Source organism: Artibeus jamaicensis, unplaced genomic scaffold, assembly GCF_021234435.1.
Source record: "Artibeus jamaicensis isolate MK-2021 breed Jamaican fruit bat unplaced genomic scaffold, CSHL_Jam_final contig_471, whole genome shotgun sequence".
Classification (NCBI taxonomy): domain Eukaryota; kingdom Metazoa; phylum Chordata; class Mammalia; order Chiroptera; family Phyllostomidae; genus Artibeus; species Artibeus jamaicensis.
The window spans coordinates 669,667-681,792 of record NW_026521850.1 but is presented as its reverse complement, the minus strand read 5'-3'; the positions used below and the strand labels follow the sequence as shown (position 1 = coordinate 681,792).

General features: G+C 64.1%; 2 protein-coding genes across 2 annotated transcripts; both read right to left on the bottom strand.

Annotated features, from left to right (window-relative positions):
- Positions 1 to 776: 776 nt before the first annotated feature.
- Positions 777 to 8,501, bottom strand: TPRN (taperin). Its single transcript, XM_037127791.2, has 4 exons — positions 6,626 to 8,501; positions 1,470 to 1,701; positions 1,267 to 1,373; positions 777 to 1,178 (listed from the first exon to the last, which is right to left on the bottom strand). The coding sequence occupies exons 1-4, from the start codon at positions 8,420 to 8,422 to the stop codon at positions 1,116 to 1,118; spliced, it is 2,199 nt and encodes a 732-aa protein (XP_036983686.2). The 5' UTR covers positions 8,423 to 8,501; the 3' UTR covers positions 777 to 1,115.
- A 2,068-nt stretch (positions 8,502 to 10,569) lies between these two features.
- TMEM203 (transmembrane protein 203) lies at positions 10,570 to 12,110 on the bottom strand. The gene has a single exon (XM_037127673.2). The coding sequence runs from the start codon at positions 11,893 to 11,895 to the stop codon at positions 11,485 to 11,487; it is 411 nt and encodes a 136-aa protein (XP_036983568.1). The 5' UTR covers positions 11,896 to 12,110; the 3' UTR covers positions 10,570 to 11,484.
- Positions 12,111 to 12,126: the final 16 nt, after the last annotated feature.

Here is a 12,126-nt window from a genome sequence, read left to right as displayed (position 1 = left end):
TGCGCTCACCCCCGTTGGGGGTCCCTGCAGCAGTGTGCCTGGGGGAGTGGGGGGGCAAACATGTACAGGTTGAGAGTCCATGTCCAGAGGAACTGGGGCCCACACCTCTTGGGAAAAACACCAAACCGAAAATGCTTCTTCTGCTCCGAGCCTAGACTCTGCAGGAGGGACAGCCTCGAGGTCAATATTGCTCTGTAAATGGCCCTCAGATGCAGCTGAGTGGGCAGCTCTGCACCCCTGCCGCCTCCCAGGGCCCACTGCGTTTCCCTGCCAGCTGCCAGCACCAGCCCCACGGAAGCTCAGAGGCTCTCACGGATCACGGCGTTTTTCCAGGCCAGACAGGAGACAAGATGCCCGAGGCTCGGCCCACCCCGTCTCCGGGGGCTCTTCCAGGCTCTCAGCCCCTCGGGGGAACCACTTCAGATCCAACAGCTGCAGTGTTCGTCCTCCTGCCATTGCCTGTAGTCCAGGCCCCTGGGCACAGTGTGCCCTCTGGACAGGAGTGAAGGCCCACTGGGGAGGTGCTGGGGAGCTGGGTAGGAGAGGGCTGCCTGAGACTGGGGCACACAGGGAGATCCTTCGTGGGCAAGGGTAGGGTAACAGGCTGTAAGGAGTAAGAACCAGCCCTGCAAGTTATGGGGTACCCACTGGGCACCCCTACCCTGAGGCACAGAGCTTGGGGCCCCCTCACAGCTTGTGTGGGTTCCCCCCCCACCAGCCCTGCAGTGGGGCCTGGCGCCCCCTTCACAGGCAGAGGATAACGCAAGGAGGCGGTCTCATCTGGTGGTGTTTATTGAGTCCATTGTCAGAGGCAAGAACAGACTTCCATTCACCACCAGGGAGGCAGGCCGAGCTCAGCCACGGGTGGGGATAACCTGGGGGCTACTTGTGGTCCTGCAGAGGACAGGCAGCTGAGCCAGCCCTTCACCCTGGACACATCAAGCAGGCCCTGGGCCTAGCGGCCGGCAGGACCCTACCCCTACACTATGGCTGGAGAGTGAGGTCCCAAGGGACAGAGTGACCCCAGGTGCCCCAGGAAGGGAGGGTGGGTCGTGGGGAGCAGAGCCCGGCGGGGCCAAAGGAGCTGCAGTGCTGGCCATCCGGAGGGACTGGGGTCAGAAGTAGAGGGCCGGCTCGCTGCGGAAGTCCGAGAGGTCGTCGTGACTGGCAGGGGTGAGCTGTGGGGTAGGAAGGCCATCAGCTGGGCCTCGCCCAGGTCTTAGGGACCCACCCCGCCCACACCTGGGCACCCTGGCCTCTGCTCACCATGACCTCCTTCTGCGAGGGCTCGGCCTCAGCTGGGGCTTGGGCCAGTGCCTGCTCCTGCCAGTTGCTGAAGGCCGTGGAGTGCTTCGGAGTATAGCTGGACAGGCCTGCAGGCCGAGGGGCACGCGTGTGAACATGTGAATGCACACACATGTGGCCCAGGCTGCCTGCTGGGCTGTCTGCCTGGATAGGTGGGCACTCACCTGAGCTGCCATCAGGAAGGCGAGGGCTCTCGGGCGCCACACTGCTCACAAACTTGGCTCGGGGCACGAAGAGCGCAAAGGGCTTCTCCACGGCCCCGTTGACGTTGGCCCCCTCCTCCGCTTCCTCCTGCTCCTCCTCCTCCTCCTCCCCCTCCGCCTCCTGCACCAGCGAGCTCTCGGAGGGGTACTCAAAGGTCGTGTGCAGGCTCTTGTCATTGAAGGAGATCTTCATCTGGGGGAGAAGGCACATCAGCCAGAGCCGCTGCCGGCCTCCAGTTAGAGCAAGGGTGACACAGTGGGGGCATCAGACCGGAGCAGGGCAGCCGAACACGGCATCCACCTTCAAAGGCTCTGACAGGTGGGGGGCTACCTCTCATCTGAGAAGACCCCCCCGGACCCCGAAGACCCCTAGGACAGCTGGGTCCGGCTGCCTCCAGCCACCCCACGGGGTCTCCGGGAGACACGAAGGCGGCTCCCAAGGCCAGAGGGTTGCCTTCTCAGCTCGGGGGAGCAGAGTCCAGGTCAGGCTGCCTGGCGGCCCCGCCTCCTCAGTGCACAGAGGCTCCTGCTGTTAGCTGGGGCCCCTCTCCAGAGCCAAGTTCATGTTGCAGCTTGCTGGGCACCTAGATGGTCCTGCCCACCCAGCTCAGCACGGACCACCACTGCCAGGCATACCTGAGGCCACCTCCCCACAGACCCAGGGCCCTGAAGCCGGCGGCTGCCACGGGCCAGCACCAGGAGAGTGGCCCCATGTGCTGCCGCCCTGTTTCATGGGCAAGTCAGTGCCCGTCTGAGTTGGCACCAAAGGCGGGGTCAGGGGCCCTCTCCTCCCACCTGGATGCCGTCTGGTCCCCACCCACCCTGCCCAGTCCACAGCCTCCAGAATTTCCCAGGCCTGCTTGCAGGGTTCCGCCAAGCCTGGCAGCCGGTAATGAATACTCAGCCTACCCGCGGCAGATGGAAGCAGCCCTGCTGGAGCTCGAAATATTAAACTCCTGGGCACAGGACACCAGCAGCCAGCTCAGGTTCCTCCTCCGCCCCAGGAAGGAGCCTGAGGCAGGAGCGGGGCCTCCAGGCAGAGGACCATGGGGCCCAAGGACTGGGAGACAGGGAGGGCCTCACAGGAGGGCTGGGCTGGCAGCCCCAGGCAACAAAGGAGCCCGGATCCCAGCCTCGGGCACAGGCAGGACCCACCAGCGTCCATGAAGAAGGGCGCGCACTCCCACGGACCCACCCTCGCTCCTCTCTGGGCCACAGGAGCACATTCGGCCCCGCCCACCCACCAAGGGCAGGGTCCTTCCGGCTCAGCATGGCCACCGCACAGACGCCCTCGGGGCACGTCAGGGTTCCCGGAGCCCTTCACCACAGCCACCCGCACAGACCAGGAGCAGACAACCCGAGTCAGGCAAAGCCAGGAGGGAGATGTCTGCGTCCGTCCCTGGGAGGCACGCTGTCCCTCGCTCTGCCCTGTCCCTGCCACGGGGGCCAGGGAGAGCAGGGCCCTGGCATGGGGGTGATCACCACAGTCGACAGGTGCCCACTCACTGCCAGCCAGCTCTGGGGGGCACTGCCTGGCCCTCTGGGACTTGAGGATCCCCCAGGAGGTGCCCAAGGTAGGACGGAGCTGCTAGCCCAGGGGCCTCCCCCTGCCCCAAGGCCCCACGGTGAATGGGACTTCCAGTCACCTCCAGGTACATGGCATTGTCCCTGAAGACCCTGAGCCGTCTGGACCCATCCCCCACGGCTGAAGACACAGGAAGGGCTGGCTGCCAGGGCCAAGGCGGATTAGCGTGCCCTCATTAGTCCACATGACTGGCTCCTAGCAGAGAGACTGGGGGCTGGGCACTCGCAGGCACAGCCTGACACAGCCTGACCAGGTGGGGGTGGGGCAGTGCTCACAGGCCCCGCTTTGGGTCATGTCCCACCTCCCTCCGTGACCCTTGACAGCTGCCTCCTCTGTGGGCCCATGTGTTCTGACAACACATGCGGCTGGGGGCCCCTCCCAGACACCCGGAAGGTGGAAGGGGAGTGTGGGGCTGCTTGCACACACCCAGTCACCTGTCTCTGGGGACTTTGACCACCGCACTGAGCACAGCCAGCAGGTGGGTCCTGGCTGGCCCGCCTCCCGGCTCTCTCCGGTCCTTTGTTCCCCACACCCCGCCCACCGCACACCGCCACCCTGGTCTGCGGGCCGCCTGGGCTCGACCAGCCCCAGCTGGGATGGGTGCCCCACCACTCACTCCCCACACGCACCTGCTGGCTCCCCCTTCACTCAGCCCTTCCCCCAGCCCCAGCTCAGGTCCCCCTGTGCTGCCCTCACCTAAGTTCCCCACTGGGGACCCTGAGTCCAGACCCTGGGCAGGTGGGGAAGCGAAGCAGAGCAGGGTACGGGCCTGCCCCCACGGCCACGGGGCTCTGGGCAGACCACTGAGGGGTGACCTGCAAGAAGAGTCGGGCAGAGTGGGAAGGGCAGAGCGCAGCCGCAGCCACAGCTGCGACAGCCGGGTGCCTGGTGGCCCTCCACCCCACCCCGGCAGGGAGCACAGGGCTGCACACTGGCAGATAGGTGGCCACACGGGCCCCAGAGGGCAGTGGCCCCCCAGGTCTGAGGACCAGCTGAGACGGAGAGCTGCGGCCACGCCAGTGGAGGAGGGTGCTAGGGCAGTGGTCACCGAGGGTGAAGCGAGGGCAGCAGTGTTGAGGACCAAGCCCTGGGGACACTGACACGCTGGGCTGGGCAGCGGACCAGCAGACGAAGAGGTGAGGAGAGCAAAAAGGAGGGGAAGGCACCACCAGACAGCAAGGAGCCTGGCCGGGTGGCTTCTCACAAAGGGGAGGCCTGCAGCACCAACCCCATGGGAGGCGGGTGCAGAGAGTGGAGGGGCAGCCCCGCCCACCGACAGCCGGGGGGCCGGGCAGGGGTGACAGGGAGCCCGGCCGCCTCACCCAGCAGCAGCCAGCCTGGCTTGGCCACCCAGAGAGGTGGCGATAGAGCATCTGTGATTCTGCAGAGATAACTAAGTGGGGATGTGTGCTGCCAGGCGGGCGTCTCCAGGGCCCGGCAGAGATGTAGCCCCCGAGGCAGCACCAGGGTACAACACTCTCCCGTGAGGGGCTACCCGGGGAGCCCAGCTGCAGGTGCCCACCGCGCCCACACCTCCCTCCACCGCCCTGGGTCAGCCAGCCACGCCGGGGTCAGAGTGAGCAGTCAGCTCCGAGGCCCTGCTGGCCTCCAGACAGAGCGAGTGGGGAGCAGGGAAGTGGTCCTGGTGAGGACGAGGCCTGGAGCCCAGAGGGGCCACGGAGGAGTGCCCAGGGGCCACAGTCAGAGGGCCCCAAACCGGCAGGCTGCTCTGCAGGGCTGGGCAGCCCACGCCCCCCTCCCACCCGCCATGCGTCCGGCACTCCCTGGGCAGGGCGGCTGGTGCATGCCCAGGCAGGAAGTCACCGCCAGCAGGTCATGCTGCTCTGTCAGGGCAGGGCCCTCCCAGGCCACTGGGCCATGCCAGGCACAGTCCATCTGGACCCACGGCCCCCTCAGGCTGGCACGGAGACAGGGCCACGCTGGTATCATGCCAGCCCGGTGGAGCACGCTCCACTCCAAGCCCGGTGTGCTGCCTGCTCCCCGCCCGCCCGGCCCCCAGGCCACCTTCCCACCCTTCTCACACCAGCCACCCACAAGCAACCCTGCAGCTCTGCACCCAGCCTGGGCCAGGGTGCACCAGGCAGCAGCCCTCCAGCCCCAGCAGGAAGCTAGGCTCCCCCCGGAAGGGCAGCCAGGGTAGCACAACGGCTGTAGAGACAGGGGCCACCCCTCGGGTGCCAGGACCTGCCTCCCCTCTCCATAGATCAGGGAGCAGTCATCACCTCGGTCCTGCTAGTGCAGCCAAAGCCAAGGGCCAGAAAGCAGGGTGGGGGCACATACGGGAGCTGCAGGCATGGGGTAGGACTGGTGGCCAAGGCTACTGGGTGGATCGTGCCTGGGAGGGGAAGGGCAGGGACTGGGGAAGAGTCGTGGCCCATGGCCCCAAAGAAAGGCCAGGCCAGGCCAGGCCAGGCAGGGGGCACTTGGGGAGCCAGGTGTGGGTGCTCAACCCAGCAGTGGGGACTGGCAGGAACACAGGTGCCCTCGCCAGGGAAGGAAAAAGTGACATGGGGTGGGGGGTGGGGGACATGGTGCCAGGGCAGTAAGGACATGAGGCAGTAAGTCAAAAAGAAGCAAATAGAGGGAGGAGGTGGCAAATCTGGCAGGCACATCCCCACCCCCAGGGAAACTGAGGCTGGGGCAGAGGTGGCCTGAAGGGCCCCAGACACCAGCAGCTAAAGAGGCCCGCCCACACCATCTCTGTGCCGTCACTTCTCGGAAGTCACTGCCCGGGAAGTCAGTTCTAGGGAAGGGCATCTGTTCCCGGCCTGAATCATCACCAGGATGGAGCTGTCCTTGGAATTTGCCCTGGGGCCAGACACCGGGGATAAAATGACCAGGAAGAATGTGAGGAACGCTTCCTTGTGCTGAGAGGGTTCCAGGCCATCAAACAGGGCAGGGCCCAGGGAATGGGGCTCCTGGGTCACCCTCTGCCCTAGGCCCCTCCCCCTCCATGAGGGGGAGCGGCTCTGTCTCCCCAGCACCACAACTCGGGACGAAGCCCGACACCCACAAGGGGATCAGGGAGCACAGTCAGAGCCCAGGCCCTGCTGGGGGCAAGCCTTCTGGGGGGCTGAGGGCACCCCTCTGAGTGGCTCCCAGCGCTGTGCCCGTAGGCTGACAGCAAGGTGGGGATCCAACCACACTTGGATCACAGGCCTCCTGCCCCTTCCCACTTCTGTCCTGGCACCTGCTACCTGAATGGGCCAGGAGAGCAGATCACACCAGAGCTACCACTCTCACCTGGAGGCCAGGTGGAGCCACCAGGCCCGAGCTTTTCTCCCAGCTGCACCTTCGGTGAGACAGACCTGCCTAGCCGATGCCGGACAAAGCGCTGGGGCTCAGGACAGGGGTCCCCCCACTCAGAGCTGGAGTGGCCCCCGGCCCCAGCTCTGCCCTGGTCCGCAGAGAAACAGCCCCACCCCACCCCAGGCCAGACGTCCTGGGAAAGCCATCCAGGAGACCCGCTACCTCTGCACCTCCTGGCTGGAGACCTGCCCCCACCACTGACCTTCTTTCTCGAGGAGCCAGCCTTGGTGAGGCAGGACTTCTGCAAGGCCAGGTAGCCGCCAATCACTTCGATCTCATGCACCGTGGGGTAGCGCTTCTTCAGTGCTGCCCCCGGGACAGTGGGCGGCTCTGAGAGGCCGCCCACCTCCACCTCCTCGGCCTCATGTGGCCTGGGCCCCCCATTGGCCTGCAGGACCCCTGGCTTCCTCTTGGGCACCACTGTAAAGGTGTTGCCACCACGCTGCAGGAGCTCTGGCGGCTGGTACTGGGGAGGCACAGCAGCCGCTGAGCAGGTCAGTTTGGCTTCTTGGGGGATCTCGTCCTCCGAGTCCACCTCATCAATGAAGGTGACAGGCAGCCCTGGTCTAGCAGGCTCCCCACCAATCTTGGCCAGGCCGGGAACCCCGAAGCCCTGGGAAGGCTCAGCTTCGGTGGCAGCCGGAAGGGATGGGGGTGGCGGTGGTGAGGATGGCCTCGGCCACCTCACAGCCCGGTCCACTAGGGCAGTGGCTGGCCTGGGGCAGGTCCCCTCCTGGACCCCCGAGGGGCCCCTCCCACTGGCAGGCGCATTATCGGCTCCAGCCACCACTTGGGCTCCGCTCTGGGAGTCCTGGGAAGCCCAGACAACCTCTGTCTCTGGGGGCCTCGCGCACTGCCTCCCTCTGACAGAGGTTCCGAAGGCCTTGCGCTTGGGGATGAACACAAAGGAGTTTCGCGAGTTCACGCGGAGGCTGGCCAGGGCCAGGGCCTGCAGGTCCCCGGCAGGAATTGTGTCCATATCTGGCTTGGGGGCCGGCCGGATCTCGAAGGAGTCGTTGGCGCTAGTGGCCGAGGAGACCCACTGGCGCTGGCTGGGAGTGGCACTGGCATGGCTGGGCATGGGCAAGATCGGGGGCGCGGCTGGGGTGGCACTGGAGGTCCTGGGGCTGGGGGGCGGGTGGGTTGGGAATTCCCCTGACTCCACCTTTGGCTTGCAGTCGCCCGGCCCAAACTCAGAACCCGCAATGCAGTTGGCAGCACCGGCCTGGGATTCTGGGGCCGCGGGCCCGTTGGGGAGAGAGCGAGTGCCCGAACCGCGGTGCAGGCCGCGGGGATGGACGGTGAAGGAGTTGCTGCTGGTCTTCTGCAGGAAGTCGCTGCGTCGCGCCCTGGGTCCTGCGCTGAGGCGCTCAGACTCAAAGCAGGCGACGCGCTCACCCACCCGTGGGCCAGTTGGGCCAGGGGAAGGTGGCTGTGGCGGCGGTGGCAAGGGGCGACTGCGCTCCGGGCTCCCGCGACAGCGCGGCGCAGTCGGCGGGTCGAACTTCTGGAGTAGGCGGCTGACGCGGCCGGGTGGCGCCGGAGCCGGCGCCTCGTATACCACCACCTCGGCGGCGCAGATGCGGGCAGCTGGGCCCGCATCAGGGCCGGGGGCAGCAGGCGGGAAGCCAGGCACCGACTCGATGATGAGAATGTTGTCGGCGCGGATGGTGCGCACGCCCGGCACGCGGCTGTACAGCTCCAGCAGCTGCTGCACCGGCCGCGCTCCCGCCGCGCCCGCGCTCCCGGCGCCCCGCGCCCCTCGTCGCCGCTCCGACTCGAGCCGCATGAATGGGTTCTCGCGCAGTGGGCCCAGGCTATCGGCCAGCACGAGCCGCTCCTCCACCGGCTCTACTGGCCCCGCTGCGTCGAGCCTGGCCCCGGGCACAGTCCCTCCGCTCAGAGCCGCCAACTTGGCCCGCTTCCGCTCCAGGATCTCCCGCTTCCAGGCAGGCATTGCCGCACGGGGCCCCGGGCCCGGCCGCCCCAGTCCTGCCATGGTGTGGAGCGGCCGCCGGAGCCAGCGCGCGCTGGGAACTGCGGCCACCGCCCGCAGCGGGGCTTTGCGCCTAGGCCACTCCCTGCCCCCCCACGACCACCGCCCATTGGGGGAGGCCTGCTTAGACCCGCCCCGCACCCAGCAGCCCCACCTATAGCAGAAGCTGACGGACAGCCTAGCTGATTGGAAACTGTTCTACCTGGCTCCACCTTCCGAAGGACTTCATTGGACAGCGTCCCCACCAGACTCGACCTTCACTGGGGAAGGCCCCCTTGAACACGCCCCCAACACCTCGCGAGGCTCATTAGTGGCCCTTACTTCCGCCTCTGAACCTTGTCTTGGTTCTTGGAGTGGGGCGGAGGCTTGGAGTCCAGCGAGGGCAGGTCCAGGCCGGCTGCAGGAGACCGACCCCTGCGCTCTGCATTGCGGATGACCTTGGCCCGGCCGGGTCCTTCTCTTGGTGCCAACACCCAGCCCGCCTGTTCCTCACGCTGAGAGCGCAGTGGAGGAAGGGCCTGCCCAGGACCAGAAGGCCATCCCGGTTCCCGCGGATGCTGCACAGGCTGCACACCAGCCTCCCACCTCTCAGTCCAGGCCCCTCCTGGTCCGTGGACTGCCCACCTGGGGTCCTCTGTCCCCTGCGGAACTTAGCAGAGATGCCAACGCTGGAGCCCTGCCAGTACTGAGGACTCGGTTTCTCAGGAATCCCTGGCTTTGCTGCCCCCCCAGAACTAATGGTGTTGCTCAAACAAGTGGGAAAAGCTTACCCCACACATTGCCGTCCAGGGCCCACAGGGTGTGGACAGGACTCCAGAAACTGTGAGGAAGCACAGAGAGAGGGGCCGTCCTCTCCACAAATGAGCAGTCCCACAGCTCTCGAATGCAGGAAGAGCCACAAAAGCCAGGCCATGTATCCCTAAGCTACTGTTGAACTTCCTTCATCCCAAGGCTGGTAGGGGGGTCTCACTGACCCTGAGGACACAGCCTCCCGGTCCACGTGCCATGAGGAAGCTTACTTCCCAAGTGCCAGTGAGGGTTGCCCAGTGCCCACCCCATTCTTTTTGGTCTGCTGGAGCCAAGAGGAGAAGGGAAATCTGCTCCTGGGAGAAGGGGAACTCTGATATGGGGAGATGCCACCTGCCTTTCATCCTGCCCTGCAGTCAGCAGATGCTCAGTAATGACTGAGCACCACACCAGTGCCTCCCACACCACTCATCTCTTAGGGGAGGAGTTCCAAGGGCACCCAGGGCAGATTTCAACCAGAGGTGCCTTTCTCACTGTCTGGACGCCATGGCAGTGCATCGCCTTTCTGAAAGAAGCTAAATCTTCTTATGCTCATCTCCTTGAAACAGCAACAGGACTCCCTAATAAACCTGAATTACCAGAATAAACACAGGGGAACGACAAATGTGCAAGCTAAAAATGACATTCAAAGGAAACCCACCCCAGGGGCTCAGCTGGTGTCTGGCTTTTGGCACACGTCATGACACTCCGGAAATATTTCTGTGGCTGTGGGACAAACCAGACCCGTCTCCAACTCAAGCAATACAGCACACACCCTCAGCAAAGGGTCACGAAGTTGCGGCCCTGGAACACAGGTTCACGAACCTGGTTTGTAAAGGCCCACACTGCTCACCGGGGACATTTTTCTTCCAGAAGACTTGGCCATGTCTGGATACACTTTTGGCCGTCACAAATGAGGTGCTACTTGCATGTATTGAGTGAAGGCCAGGGATGCAGCTAAATATTCTGCAATGCTTGGGAGAGTCCCCTGCAATGAAGAATGATCCTACCCAAAAGACCAACAGTGCCGAGACCGAGAACCCGCACTGCAGCCACATCTGCTGTCTGTCAAATATTCTTTCCTACAGAGTGGCAGCAAGGTCCACAAACACCACACGCTGGCCAGACACCAAGGCTCTGAGGTCACACAAACTACGCGGTAGGACCTCAACAAGGGCCTGCCTCCTGTCATCGTGTCAGCCCCCAAGGCAGGAGGCAGGAGGCAGGAGGCAGGAGGCAGGAGGCAGGAGGCAGGAGGCAGGAATTCTCCAAGGGAAACCTGCCCATCCACCTATACCACACAGCAGGAGGTGTCTCAGCACCCATTTGATTTCACTCCGATTGGTCAGGCAACCACTGTGCGGTTCAGCAAAACATTCTCTTATTTTATTTTAACCTCAGCAAATATTCTCACTTGGCACCTGACTGGTATCAAACCAAAGCCCTCAAGCTGACACATGTGGGCTTCGGCCACTCGCAAACCTCCCACTTGCAGGTCTCCACGCCTGTGGGCATCAGAACACCTGTTCCTCTCTCCGTCCCTCAGGGAGGCCTCAGTGGGACTCAGGTGCGCTAATGCTGCTGGCCACAAGGTGGTGGCAGAGTCGAGAAACTGTGATCAGCTGGGACAGGAAGTCAAGCAGAGCCTTTAAAAGCAAAGTTCTTTTCTCAGGTGACAGATCACCAGACAGGGCCCTGATCATGCTTACTCAACACAGTTCTGTCTGCCCTGGCTGGAATGACGGAAGGGCCACCCTGTCCCCAGTGGCACAGGGGAGGAGATAGCAAGCTGGCTTTTACTTTTTAGAGCCCAAATACCTAAGAAGTCTTGTCTGGGTGAATGGGACAGTAGGCCCTTAGGTCAGCGATGCTGGCTGTCTCCGCAGTCTTTGCACAAGGGTGCTTCCCCAGGGTCCATGAAAATACTCAGAGCACATTAGGACATTTTACTTATACTCAATTTCCAGCTGTCAGAGGAGTTCAGGACTATCTGCCCTGCAGCCCTTCTCAAGATTTCCATTCAGGATTAGCTATTCAAAGGATAAAATAACAGAAAATACATCTTTTCATGCCTGCTGAGAAAACAGTTTCAGGCATGAATGACATAGAGAAAACTGGGCACTCTGCAGGGCATAGGCTGGCGTTGCTTCCAGACCCATACTACCCCCCCCCCCCCGCTGCGGCGGAAGGCTGGCTCCTCAGTCTTCCAGGGGGTGGTCCTCAGCTTGGGGTCCAGCATTCTCGCTCTGGAGAGCTCCCTCTCCGGCCACTCCGCGAGATTAGTTGACCCGGCAGGCACGGATCATGAGCAACTGCAGGAGAATGAAGACTGGAGACGTGATCAGGCCGAACCAGAGCTCCCGAGTCTGCTCCACCAACTTCTGGCACAACAACATTTCGAAAACGAACTTGAGGCTAAGAACCGTGAGGATCCAGAAGAGGCGGAGCACGGCCAGCCGCTTCTCTCCGTCCTGGAAGAGGCGTACGGACACGATGGTAGTGAAGTAGGTGCTGAGCCCGTCAGCGGCGAAGAAGGGCACGAACACGTTCCACCAGGAGAGGCCGGGGGCCAGGCCGTCCACACGCAGTGCCAGCAGCACGGAGAACACCAACAGGGCCAGCAGGTGTACGAAGATCTCGAAGGTGGCGAAGCCCAGCCACTGCACCAGCTCCCGGAGCGAAAAGAGCATCGCGCCGTTTGAGCGCGGGCGGGGGCCCAGCCGAGAGCCCTTCCCACCGGGCCGCGCCTCCTCTCCCCGCGGGCTCCGTTGACGCCTGTCGCGGCGAACGAGAGGCAACGAGCAGCCCTGCCTGCCCGGGCTCTCGGTCCCAGCGCGCCGCCGATCTCCAGACCTCGGCCCGGGACCCAGCACTGGCCCCCAACTGACCCCCGCCCCGCTCGGACGCCATGCCCCGCAGGG

Coding starts and splice junctions, on each gene's coding strand:
- TPRN (XM_037127791.2), bottom strand. CDS start 8,422: ATGGCAGGACTGGGGCGGCCGGGCCCGGGGCCCCGTGCGGCAATGCCT. Junction 1,374..1,469: donor CCTTCCTGATGGCAGCTCAG/GTGAGTGCCCAC, acceptor CTCGGCCTGCAG/GCCTGTCCAGCTATACTCCG. Junction 1,179..1,266: donor CCTCGCAGAAGGAGGTCATG/GTGAGCAGAGGC, acceptor CCTACCCCACAG/CTCACCCCTGCCAGTCACGA.
- TMEM203 (XM_037127673.2), bottom strand. CDS start 11,895: ATGCTCTTTTCGCTCCGGGAGCTGGTGCAGTGGCTGGGCTTCGCCACC.